This window comes from Rhinatrema bivittatum, chromosome 3 (assembly GCF_901001135.1).
Source record: "Rhinatrema bivittatum chromosome 3, aRhiBiv1.1, whole genome shotgun sequence".
NCBI lineage: Eukaryota > Metazoa > Chordata > Amphibia > Gymnophiona > Rhinatrematidae > Rhinatrema > Rhinatrema bivittatum.
In genome coordinates, this window is record NC_042617.1 from 280,226,843 (window position 1) to 280,239,815 (window position 12,973).

At 46.6% G+C, this 12,973-nt stretch overlaps 1 protein-coding gene across 3 annotated transcripts in view; it reads right to left on the bottom strand.

Moving 5' to 3' along the window:
• The window catches only part of STAT2 (signal transducer and activator of transcription 2), a 157,959-nt gene that overhangs the window by 35,856 nt on the left and 109,130 nt on the right, over positions 1–12,973 (bottom strand). For all 3 annotated transcript variants that reach the window (XR_003855535.1, XM_029594807.1, XM_029594808.1), the window contains 2 exons: positions 10,850–10,929; positions 9,801–9,887 (listed from right to left, as the gene is read on the bottom strand). Coding sequence is in view for 2 of the 3 variants with exons in the window: in XM_029594807.1 (XP_029450667.1) it covers positions 9,802–9,887; positions 10,850–10,929 (166 nt within the window). In the remaining variant the exon portion in view is untranslated. The remainder of the gene's footprint in view (positions 1–9,800; positions 9,888–10,849; positions 10,930–12,973) is intronic.

A 12,973-nucleotide genomic window follows, 5' to 3' on the forward strand; every position in this document is an offset into this window, starting at 1 on the left:
AGGTTCTGGCTCAAAACTGTTCATCCCGCAGAAGGTTTTGGGATTCCAAGCAGATTCGGAGAGGGACTGAACTAGTCTTATTAGAGATCTAGGACTTTTTCTAGATACCAGTCCTTTCTAAGAAAGGAGGTAAAGAGGGGGTCTTCAGGATTTGAATCCTCCAGAATTCACACAATGAGGATTTGGGAGTTCTATCTCCACTTACAGAAACAGGCAGCCATCTTTCTCAGTTTTATGAGAGATGCGCCTAAATTCAAAGTAACCCTCTGGTCCGGAGATCAGTCGACAGGGTTTCCCCTGGAATTCTCTTGTTCCATTTCTGACACTTTTATGGTTTCCCTCCCCATCGCTCTGACAGAAAGAGGGAAGCTGTAAGAGAGACTCCTCAACTTGAAGGTGATGGATTCTGGTTCCAAGAAATCAGGAAGGCTTGGGCTGCTATTTCACTTATTTTGTGGTCCCAAAGAAGGAGGGGTCTTTTCGTCCCATTCTGGATCTGAAACAAGTCAATGAGTTCTTGAAAGTGAGTCATTTCAGAAAGGAGAATTTGAAGGTGGTGATTATGACAGTATAAAAGGAAGAATTCTTGTCCTCCTTCAATTTAAAAGGAAACTGCACATCTCAATAAGGATCAGCACTTCCTGTGGTTTGCAGTACTGGATCAGCATTTTCAGTATCAGCCCTGTCCTTTAGGTTAGCAACAGCCCCCAAGGTCCTACTCGAAGGAAATGGTGATTGTGGTGGCATCTTAATACAAGGAGGGTCCAACCTCATCTGGACAACTGGTTGATAAGGGTGAAGTCGCTTCAAGAGTATCAGCCACCCAGAGGGTGGTCACTTTTTCAGGATTTAGGGGAGAGCGTCAATTTCCCCAAACGCTACCTGAAACCATCTCAGATGCTGGAATATCAGGGGGCACTTTTCGATACAATGATGGGTCATGTTCAATTAACAGAGCAAAAGATCCAGAAGTTGAATTGCCCAGACCGTGCAGTCCTATCTTCAGCTTCTCAATTCGATGGTGGAGGCGTTAGATCTTGTGCTATGTGCAAAGGTTCATAAGTATCCTCTTCAAAGAGCCTTACTTGCCAAATGGAACCCTCAGACCCAAGACTATTCCATTCATCTTCCTGTGCCAGATTCCGTCAGAGCTCGCACTGGTAGATGGAGTCCAAGCACTTGGAACAAAGAGTGGACCTGGAGGGTTCCAGCCTGGGTAACAGCGATTTCAGATGCCAATCTATCAGGCTACGGAGCATACTGTTTGGAATTATTTGTTTAGGGAGAATGGACTCTTGAGGAAGCGAGTTGGTCTATCAACTGGTTGGAGGCCATAGCAATCTATCTGGTGCTTCTGGAGTTTGCTCTCTTGTTACTGGTTCAGATGGTCAGGATAATCTCCAACAATGCTAAAGCCATAGCACATAAATCATTAGGAAGGCACCAGAAATCTTTACATGTCACTGCAAACAGATTTCTCATCACATGGGCAGAAAAGAATCTGAAGGCCTTGACAGTATAATACATAGCAGGGGTGGACAATATTAATTCAAGTGAATTACTTCAGTCACAAAGTGATTGATCCAGGAAAATAGTCAATATCTCAGGTATCTTTCAATCAAATAGTTGCCAGGTGGGAATTTTCGGTACTGGACATTATGGCAAACAGCAAAAATGTAAAGCTTCACAAGTCTTTCTGCAGAAAGATGGATCCTCTCCTCCACTTGGGTAAAGACTTGGCCCACAGAAGAGATCCTATGTGCGTTTCTTCCTTGGCCCATAGTAGGTACAATGCTTCAAAAAACAGCGATTCGTCTGGGCCTCATGATTCTAGTAGCTCCAGATCAGTCACGTTGTCATTGGTTTGTGGATCTCAGGCATCTAAGGCCAGGCAATCCCCTTCAGACTCCCGGCACACAGGGAGTTGCTGTCACAGGGTCTGGCTCCAAATGAAGATCTGGACTGATTCTATCTTATGGCTTGGCCCTTGAGAGGGCTAGATTAGTTAAGAAAGGATATTCTCCAGCTGTAGTGACTACTCTTTTGAAGGCTAGGAAATTTTCTACCTCCTTGGCTTATGTGCGAGTTTGGACAGTGTTGTGAAGATTTGTGCTCAGAGCATAACCGCATTCTAAATAGGGCTTTGGTTCAGATTATCTTGGATTTTTTTTTTTTTTTACAGGAAGGCATCTCCATACTTTAAAAGGTACAGGTCATCTCTCTTGTTTGCTATAGAAGGCGTATCCAAGGCTGACCCTTATCTTTGCATCCAAATGTTTCTCATTTCTTGAGAGGCATTAATCATATTAGGGTTCTGTCTTGGAACTTGAATTTGGTGCTGTCCTTCTTGACAGGTCCACGTTTTGTTCCTTTCAAAAGTATTTCTCTGAAGCTCCTTGCGCAGAAGATGGTCATTTTGGTGGCTATCTGTTCAGCCAGAAAGGACTTGGAATTGTAGGGAGCATTTCTTGTTGATTACTAAGGATTTGGTCCAGATTAATACTTTTCCTTCTTTTCTGCAAAGGTCATTTCAGATTTCCATTTAAAAATCAGTCTATTTCCTTACCTTTGTTTTAGCAACCAAGTGAATTTGTTTATTTTATTTGTTTTTTATATACAGACGTTCAAAATATATCACATCGGTTTACAATAAACATAAAATAAACAAACAGTTAAGTAAAACTAAGCACATTAAATATTTAAATAGTTAAAATAATTCAGCATATCATAAAATACAAATTAATATAAATATTCTGAGGAATATAAGCTTTTTCGTGCCTTGGATAAGAACATAAGAACATGCCATACTGGGTCAGACCAAGGGTCCATCAAGTCCAGCATCCTGTTTCCAACAGTGGCCAATCCAAGCCATAAGAACCTGGCAAGTACCCAAAAACTAAGTCTATTCCATTTTACTGTTGCTATATTTTAAGATATCTCAAGGTTACTAATACTTTCAGGAAGTCTGATTGTCTTTTTATCCTCTACCAAAGAATATGGAAAGGTGAAGTGGCCACTAGGGCTACGATGACATGGTGGATTAAGAATATGATTTAGGAAAATGAGTTATTACCTGTTAATTTTCATTCCTGTAGTACCACGGATCAGTCCAGACCATGGGTTGAGCCTCCTGTCCAGCAGGTGGAGACAGACCAAAACTGAAAGGGTATCCTATATGAGGACAGAGCCTACCCTGTAGCCCTTCAGTATAACTATTGTGAAAGCAGAAAAGATAAACACCACGTCACAGAAGAACTCGAGCAAACAAGAGAACTCTGAAAAAAAAATTTTTTTTTAAACAAGAGAACAGCATATGAACTCTGTGCCTGGACACTCTTGCATAAGTGCCCACAATCATCACAAAGATGCTTCTGATGCTTCCTATTTAAGGAACACATGGAACAGAAAAGAACAATGTAGGATACAGCATTGGAGGAATAGTATAAGGATCTTTGAGCAGACAGGAAGACAAAAGAAGGGAAGGGCGTTTGGACTGATCCGTGGTACTACAGGAATGAAAATTAACAGGTAATAACTAATTTTCCTTTCCCTGTATGTACCCGGATCAGTCCAGACCATGGGATGTACCAAAGCTTCCTTAGACAGGGTGGGACTGTGCCAGTCCCGCCCAACGGAACCAAAACTGGTGCCTGAACATCAAGGCGGTAATGCCGAACAAAAGTATGCAGAGACTTCCAAGTAGCTGCCCTGCATATCTCCTGTGGGGAGACTGTCTGGCTCTCCGCCCAGGAGGATGCCTGAGAACGCAAGGAATGGGCCTTAAGGCCCTCCGGGACTGGACGTCCCTGACAAATGTAAACCGAGATCGCCTCCTTCAACCAGCGAGATATCGTAGTCTTAGAGGCCTGTTTGCCTGGTTGGGGCCGCTCCATAAGACAAAGAGGTGATCAGATACATGAAAGTCATTAGTCATCGCAAGATAACGCATAAGGATGCGTTTCACATCAAGACGGCTGAGATCATCCCCGCCGGGGCTCGCAATGTCCATAGGAGAGAGCGCGGGGAGCTCCACAGACAGACTGACATGAAATGAAGACACAGCCTTCGGTAAGAATGATGGAACCGTCCTAAGAGAGACCCCGGAATCCGAAAAACGTAAGAGGGGCTCGCGGCAAGACAATGCTTGGATCTCAGACACCCATCTGGCGGAGCAAATAGAAACCAGAAATACCGTTTTGAGCGTCAAATCCTTAAGGGTGAAACGGCGAAGGGGCTCAAAGGGAGCCTGACAGAGCGCCCGAAGGACCAGATTCAAACTCCACGAGGGACAAGTGGGACGCAGCGGTATATAAATATATTAAATAAATAAATAAATAAATAAATATACTTGGTTCTCAACAACCAATGCTTCCGGTGTAATTGTCCGGTGTGCTATAGAAAATAAAGTACCGACTTCTGAGAATCTGCAAAAACAAGCTTCGAGTGGACAGTATGAAAAAAGAAACAGGGAACGGCGTCTGGACTGATCCATGGTACTACAGGAACGAAAATTAACAGGTAAGAACTAATTTTCCTTTCCCTGTACGTACCAGGATCAGTCCAGACTGCTGGGATGTACCCAAGCTGCCCTAAAGGGGGTGGGACCTGGAGAGTCCCGCTCGAAGCACATTGCTGCCAAACGAGTCCATCTTCGGATCCCGAACATCCAAACAGTAATGCTTGGCAAACGTGTGCAAAGATTTCCAAGTAGCCGCCCGGCAAATCTCCTGAGGCAAGACATATTCACTTTCCGCCCATGACGCCGCTTGTGAACGAAGAGAATGTGCCTTAAGCCCCTCCGGAACAGTACGCCCATGACAAATGTAAGTTGAAGCAATGGCGTCTTTCAACCAGCGGGCAATAGTAGTCTTAGAAGCCTTAGTCCCTTTCTTAGGACCACTCCACAAAACAAAGAGATGGTCGGACAACCGAAAAGGATTGGTAACTTCCAAGTACTGCAAGAGGACCCTTCGAACATCCAACCTCTTAAGCTCCTTCTCCCGAGGAGCGTTCCTATCCTCATCTGAGAATTCTGGCAATTCAACTGCCTGATTGACATGAAAGGCCAAAACTACCTTAGGCAAAAAGGAAGGAATGGTGCGAAGAGAAACTCCCGAGTCAGTGATGCGTAGGAAAGGCTCCCTACAGGACAACGCTTGAAGTTCTGAGATTCGTCTAGCTGAGCAAATAGCCACGAGAAACACCGTCTTAAGCGTTAAATCCTTCAGCATAACTCCTTAAAAATTCAAAAGGGGGGCTACACAGACCACGAAGAACCGAATTCAGACTCCAAGACGGCGGTCTTAGGTGTTTGACCTCCTTCAAGAATCTAGCCACGTCCGGGTGAAGGGCGATGGAAGTACCATCAATCTTATATCGATAACAGCCCAAGGCTGCTATCTGTACTCGAAGTGAGCTGTACGACAAACCTTTCTTCAGGCCGTCCTGCAAGAAGGCCAGAATATGACAAACGGCGGCCTGTCACGGGGACACATTCAACCCACGGCACCAAGAGTCAAACATCTTCCATACCCGAACATAGGTAACCGAAGTAGAGGTTTTATGAGCATGTAGGAGGGTAGTAATAACCGCCTCCGAGTAACCCTTCTTCCTCAATTGCCGCCTCTCATAAGCCAAGCCACTAGACAAAAGCGATTGGCCTGATCGAAAAATACTGGGCCCTGCCGAAGCAGGTGAGGCAGATGGCCTAGACGCAAGGGACTGTCCACCGCCAAGTTGATCCGATCTGCAAACCACGGCCTCCTTGGCCACCAGAACGACCTGTCCCCTGTGGGATTCGATCCGGCGCAAAATCTTCCCCACCAGCGGCCATGGAGGAAACACAAAGGAGAATATGCGTGGGCCAAGGAAGAACCAGAGCGTCCATGCCTTCTGAACCATGTTCCCTTCTGCGACTGAAGAACGAGCTGTTTTCGCATTCAAACGAGTTGCCATCAAGTCTAACCGTGGGGTCCCCCACCGGATGATGAACTGCAGATCCTCGTTTGACAGCTCCCATTCTCCGGGATCTAGCTGCTGACGGCTGAGGAAGTCCGCCTGAACGTTGTCAACCCCGGATATGTGAGATGCCGCTATGGGAGACAGGTGTTGTTCCACCCAATCCATCAACCTGCTCGCTTCAGAGGCTACTAGTCGACTTTTTGTGCCCCCTTGCCGGTTTATGTAAGCCACAGTGGTCGCATTGTCGGACAGAACCCGAACTGCCTGGTGGCGAACCAGTGGAAGAAAGTGGTGCAGCGCCAAGTGAACCGCCCTGGTTTCCAAGCGATTGATAGACCACTTGGTCTGCGGCAGCGTCCAAAGACCCTGCGCGGACCGCGACTGACAGACTGCCCCCAACCCATCAGGCTGGCATCTGTCGTCACGATGATCCATTGAGGGGGCTCCAGATCCACACCTTGGAGCAAGTGATCCGGTATCAACCACCAATCCAGACTGGACCTGGCCGGCTCGAGGAGCGATAATGGTAGCTGGAACTCCGCTGATTTGGGATCCCAACGAGAAAGTAGCGCCCGCTGCAAAGGTCGCATATGAGCAAAAGCCCAAGGAACCAATTCCAGTGTGGATGCCATAAACCAAGAACCTGCAAATAATCCCACACCACGGGTAAGGGAAGAGCTAACAGGCGACGAACATGAGCCATTAGTCGCTCCATCCTCACCTGCGGTAGGAAAACCTTGCCCAAACTGGTGTCAAAATGTGTTCCCAGAAAATCCAACATCTGGGATGGAACCAGCTGGCTCTTGGAATAGTGGACAACCCAGCCCTGACTGTACTGCATCCTCGCAGAGTATCCTCGACTTTGCCCGAATGAGCCAGTCGTCCAAGTAGGGGTGTACCAATATGCCTTCCCTCCGAAGGCTCGCTGCTACCACCACCATCACCTTGGTGAAGACCCTCGGGGCCGTCGCCAGTCCGAAGGTTAGGGCACAAAACTGGTAATGGTTCCCCATGATCATGAACCACAGAAACCTCTGATGAAATTCCTGGATCCCTATGTGGAGATAAGCCTCTGTTAGATCCAAAGAAGCCAAAAATTCGCCTTTGTGGACAGCCGCAATGACGGATCTCAATGTCTCCATTCGGAAGCGCAGGATACGCAACGCCCTGTTGACCTGCGGTATAAGCTACCGCAGATTCCATGCACACAACCCATGTGAAAGGTTGTATGAGTGTGCCTAAGTGAGCATGTGTTTGCCAGAGAGAGATGAAGGCTATGTGAGGGGGGAGGGGTGTGTATGTGAGAGAGAGTGCGCGCAAGACAGGGAGTCTGTGTGAGTGCGTTTGTGTGAGAGAGAGGGGAGCCTGTGGGAGGGTGTGTGATTGAGAGGAGGACAGAAGGAGCCTGTGTGTGTGTGTGTGTGGGGGGGTGTTTGTGAGCATGAGAGAGAGCCTGTATGAAGTGGTGTATGTGTGTGTGTAAGAGGAACAGAAGGAACCTATTTGAGGGCGCCTGTGTGAGAGTGGGACAGAAGAAGCCTGTGTGAAAGGCTGTATGAGAGAGTGGTCAAACTTTAGAAATGGAGAACTGCAGTGTGGAGACAGTGTAAAGAGTTAAGCCTAGAGGGGGAGGGGAAAGATAGATAGTGGAGAAGTTAGAGCCTGAGAGGGCAGAGTGAAGGGTCTAGCTAGGGAGAGAGGGTATAAGGGACACTCCCTACAGTGTACTTCAAGGGGAATTCTGTTCAAAATATGTAAAAAAACCCAAAAACTATCTTTGAAAAAACCTTTTCTGTATTACATTTTAAGTTAAAGAGAGCAAGAGCGAGAGCAAGAGAGAACACATCCATCTAGGGTGGCAGCAGACCCTTGCACAGCCACTGGGGGGACGGGACGGGGGACAGAGAAGTGTACCTTGGGGGTTGCAATGGAAGTATCCACCCTGGATGCCAAATACTTTATACAATACCCAGAGAATATTTGACACCTATGTCAAATTGTATACAAACTCTATTAGTTAATTCATATAACACTCCTCATTCTACCTAGATAATAAAATCTATCTAGCACACATCCATTGTAGTTTTAATTGGGATATAAAGTTGGTGAATATTCAGTACTGGTTTTCAGTACTACAGGTTAGTATCTACCTAGATATGATTTTGGTGTAGTCTTGTGGGGGTTGGGAGAATTTATTACTCCTTTTTGGTTTTTTAGAATTTTGAAGAATAGTGTGTCATGGATTGATGAGTCACTTTTTCGAATGAGTCCCTGAGGAAGCCCTGAGCAAGGGGAGAAACAAAGATCTTTTGTTGGACAATTTGACAGTTGTGAGCAGACTGCGGCGTGTATTGGTTCGCGGCCGCAGTATTAAAGAAACAGCGGCGAGAAATTTGAAGAGATATAAGAAATAAATTGTTCTTTATATTTATGTGAATTTGGGACACTTTGCATAGTGTCAGTTGTGAGCAGACTATGTCACGTGCGAGAAATTTGAAGAGATAGAAGAAATAAATTGTCTTCATATTTATGGGAATTTATATTTATTGTAAAATGGTATAAAATGGTGAAATGTATTTTGGGGTCACAATGTTTAAAAGATTCATATTTTACATGTTTTTAGTATGGTGTGAATGGGAATGGATGTGTGCTAGATAGATTTTATTGTCTAGGTAGAATGAGGAGTGTTATATGAATTAACTAAAAGTTTGTATACAATTTGGCATAGGTGTCAAATATTCTCTGGGTATTGTATGATGTATATGTAAAGGGATATTGTGATATAATTTACCCTGTGTATTATATATTCCTTTGCCAAATACTTTAGGCATGCCACTGCCCTCTATGCTACCAAACTTGCTTCTATTCTCTCAGATACTGAAGGTGTTAAAGTAAAAAAATGAGAGGACAAATGACTGGTAGAGTGAAGGATCTTGCATTCTTGTGCTGCTCTGTAGGTGAATGGCTCCTTATATTATAAAGCTTTCCTTTTTTTTTTTTTTTTTTTTTAATCTACTTCCATGTTCTCCTGGAAGTCAAAAAAGAGAGAACACAGGTTTGGCATTGTTGGTTGGTTGGGATTGAAGTTGTCCACAATTAGCTTGTTACAGGAATACTGGCAGGCTGGTGTCAGCATGAATGCAGATAAGGAGTGACATCAGCAAGCCTATTGATCTGTCTCCATCTGCTGGCTGGTGAGCATAACCCATGGGGCTGGACTAGTCTTGATTGGATTCAAGGAAAATATATTATCAGGTAAGAAGTAATTTCACCTTTTGCACTCTGTTAAGGTGATTATCACTTTCTGTCTAGCCCATGCCTTAACATTTGGTTAAACTTTACTGAGCTTGCACCTAACAACTGAAAGCAAACTCATTTAACTTTCCTTTCTTGTCTCTTGGTTAAAGATTTTCCCATTAAACGTTTTCCTCCTCCTCCTCCTCCTAATTTTAGCAAGGAGATCCTGCGGTAGCAAGCAGATTCTACAAAGCTGCAGAACATGAAAAGTCCTTTGCCCCAGAAAGCCATTTTGCCTTTTCCCCACTCTTTCTCTTGGTCCCAGGAACCATGCATATCCACATCTTCTTTGCAGGAATACCAGAAATACAGAGGCAGTCTCCTGTACCACAATGAATGGCACTGGAAGGGCCACCTGCTACTACCCTCCCTTTATTAGGAACTAAGATTTAAGATTTGAAGCAGAGCTGGGGTGCGGCGATTCACGAGCTGGCTGGAAGGGCAAACACAGGAGCCAGAGGGCAAAATCTGGAAGAGAACAGAACACCCTGGCTTTGGCAGAGACAGCAGCCAGAAGGCAGGCTAGCACCACTGGCCCTCACCTCACTGAAAGTCTTCCAGAGAGTCAGTTGGTATCACAGGCATCATGGGGTCATGGTCAGTTATCAACGGAGGCAGGAGGATCAGAACTGCAGAAATGAGAAGAGATGACAAGAGTATGTTAAGAAGCTACTTACACACACACACTGCTCTCAATAGTGTGCCCTGCATGGCGACAGGCATCCTCTGGCAGGCCTCAGGAGTCATTATCTACAACACTAACAATACACACAACACTGGACAAGGCAACAAAGTAGGCAACAGAAGCAGAGAACACCACAAATCCCACAGCTATGAAAGGTTAAAGGGAGGTCCCTGATCCATTCAGGCTATGATTTTCAATTTGGGACCAATATGATACTGAAGACACCCAGCAGTTGTCTCGGGGTGATACTGGTAGGGTAGATAATATGCCCCCTCCTACCAGCAGATGTTGCACTGAAGGGTGTGGGAGGATAAGCTGTACAGGTGTTTGGGTGCTTTACTGAAGAAACAGGAATAACTCTGCTATTGGAATGTGTATAAACCTGGGAGTCACAACGTACAAATCCCCGCATGATGGAAGGAACCAAACAGCTCTCCCCCCCCCCCCCCCCCCACAAAGAAAGACTCAAAGAGGAGTTGGAGGGCCTGCCTGGAAAGTGCTCGGAGGGCTCCAGCTACCACAGCTAAAATAACCCATTTATAAACCTGCTCATTTTTCCCATTGAATAATGGATTATTTCTGCGAATAGTCCTTTCTGGGTACAAAGCTGTAGTACAAGAAGTTGGGTTTCATTTTTGTAGGATTTTCCAAGTGGGGAAGGTGGGAGGAGTAGGAGGAACCAGAGCCAAGGTACAACTTCAGCCCGAGCAAGTGGGTTACCTGAGAGAAACACAAAGCTTTGAGGAAACAAAACACTGATAAGACATGTAGTAGGGTGCACACGCAGAGCCACATACATGTCTGCACACGTAAAACACCGACCCAATTGTGTCGGGTCATCTTCCAGAGCCTCTGCCTCCAGGCCCTCCCCACTGCAGTAAGACGACCCTCTGGAGCAATACTTACAGTCAAGATTACGGAGGTCAGGAGGGATGTCCATAGCCCCTTCCTCATCTGGGTGGAGCAACTGAGTATCGTCTGTTTGTCTAGAGGAAATGAAAGAAACTATTCATAAAACAGCAAATGCAGCCTCTGACTGGTGCCCTGTGCTCCTAACTGTACTGTACCAGGACTGTTTATACTGTCTGTGCTTCCCCTACTGTGGAAAGGATGGATTTTGACTGCCTTCGCCCTAGAGTTCACGTAAGGCATTGTGCCATGGAAAACGCAGGTAGAGGAGTGGGGAGAGAGGGTTTACAGGGTGCCTGCCATGTCAAGACTAAAGAGGAGGGTGTAGGATGGGAGAAGGTGCCACTCCTGTGGCCTCACCTGCTTGAGTATATTACTGTTCCCTGTACATACCAGGATCAGTCCAGACTGCTGGGTTATGCCTCCCTTCCAGCAGATGGAGTCAGAGACAAAACTGAAAGGCACCTCCCATATACCCTGGTGTGCCACCTGCGATCCCTCAGTATTTCTCTGACTCCAGCAGATTGAGAGAGCATAACCTGCGGTCCTGATCATCTCTAAATTGGGAGGGTTCCTCTGGCAGGTTTGGTTTAAATTTATGGGGAATCCTCTGACTAGATCAATTCTTTAAAAAAAAAAAACAAAAAAAAAAAAGGGCATAGGCAGGCAAGGCAGGGCATTGCCCTATAGCCTTTTTTCCTGGAGTAACCTTTGGGTCCCCTGCCCGGTGAGTTTATCAGGGGGAGGATTCACCGGTGGGCCGGTCACTCTCCCCCTTCTCCAGAGACGCTGCATTCCTCAGCGACACAGTTGTTACAGAGAAGATTAATTCCTCTGAAGGTTCAGTAATTGTGTGGTTCAGGGAAGTTGTTCCCCTGTGTTACTGTTCATGCTACAAAAAAAAAAAAAAAGACACAGACAATTTGAGAGAGGAAAGGTTTTTTTTATTTAAATACTGACCTTTTTGACCCGCGCCTGCCTTAATCTCCCAGGCCTCCAAAAGGGGTGGCTGGCCACCCGACAGCATTTTTGCGCCTTTAGGGATGCCGCGGGGAGCCGTTTGCATGGAGTGTGGGGAGCCGGGGTACCGGCTCTCCCGTGAAGGCCTCTGCTCCCGGTGCATCCCCGGGGGCGAGGGGCCTTCGCAGCATTCAATTTCGGGCAGGGAAGCAGCCCTGCCGCACCCGAGGGGACACAAAACTGCACCGCTTCCTCGGAGGCAAAGTCCAGGCATGCTCCCTAACGACACGGGGGCGGCGGCCATCTTGCCTCCTTCTGATCCGGCGGTGGCCATCTTGCCTCAGGCAGATCGCGATGCCGATTCTATGGGGGAGGGAGAGGAGCTTCCTCCTTTGTCCCTGCTGGCACTCAGCCCTCAGAGACCATGCGATTTTCAGCAGGACTCAGGTTTACCTCCGTTCCCATCGGGGGGGGGGGGGGGGGGGGCCTTAAAGAGACCTCACCCATTTTCTTCCCAGTTTGTCTTACTTCTACATAAAGCTTATGTAGAAGCTGAAACTGACTGGAAAAATCGGTCCCTATCCCAGCTAAGTATTTTGAAGGGCACAACAGGCAAGGAAAGCCCTGGTTCGGGGGTGCCCCCTGCATGGTCCAGGCTGGTGGACCTTCTATTCTGGTCTAGTCTGCAGATCTTATGTCTCAGGACCCCCCTCACTCATGATCTGGGTGATGATGTAGGTAGTACAGATCCGGTGGAGGGGGACGATCTGCAGATACTCCACTTGTTCCACAAGGAGGAGCTGGACCCATTAATTTCGCATGTACTTCAGGAACTTGAAATCCCAGTCCCACAGGCAATTCCGAATACTTCGCAGGAGACTGTGTTATCGGGACTCCGTGCTCCACCGCCAACATTTCCTTTCCATCCAAAAAACTTTTTCAGATCGTATCCCGGGAATGGGATACTCCAGAAGCTACCCTGCGTGTCAGCAGAGCTATGGAAAAGCTTTATCCGCTTCCTAATGAGTCCTTTGAGCTCCTTAAGATCCCCAAGGTGGATTTGGCGGTCACAGCCATTGCCAAGCATATCACCATTCCCGTCACAGGAGGCACGGCACTCAAGGACCTTCAGGATCAGAAGCTGGAAGTCTTGCTTAAGCG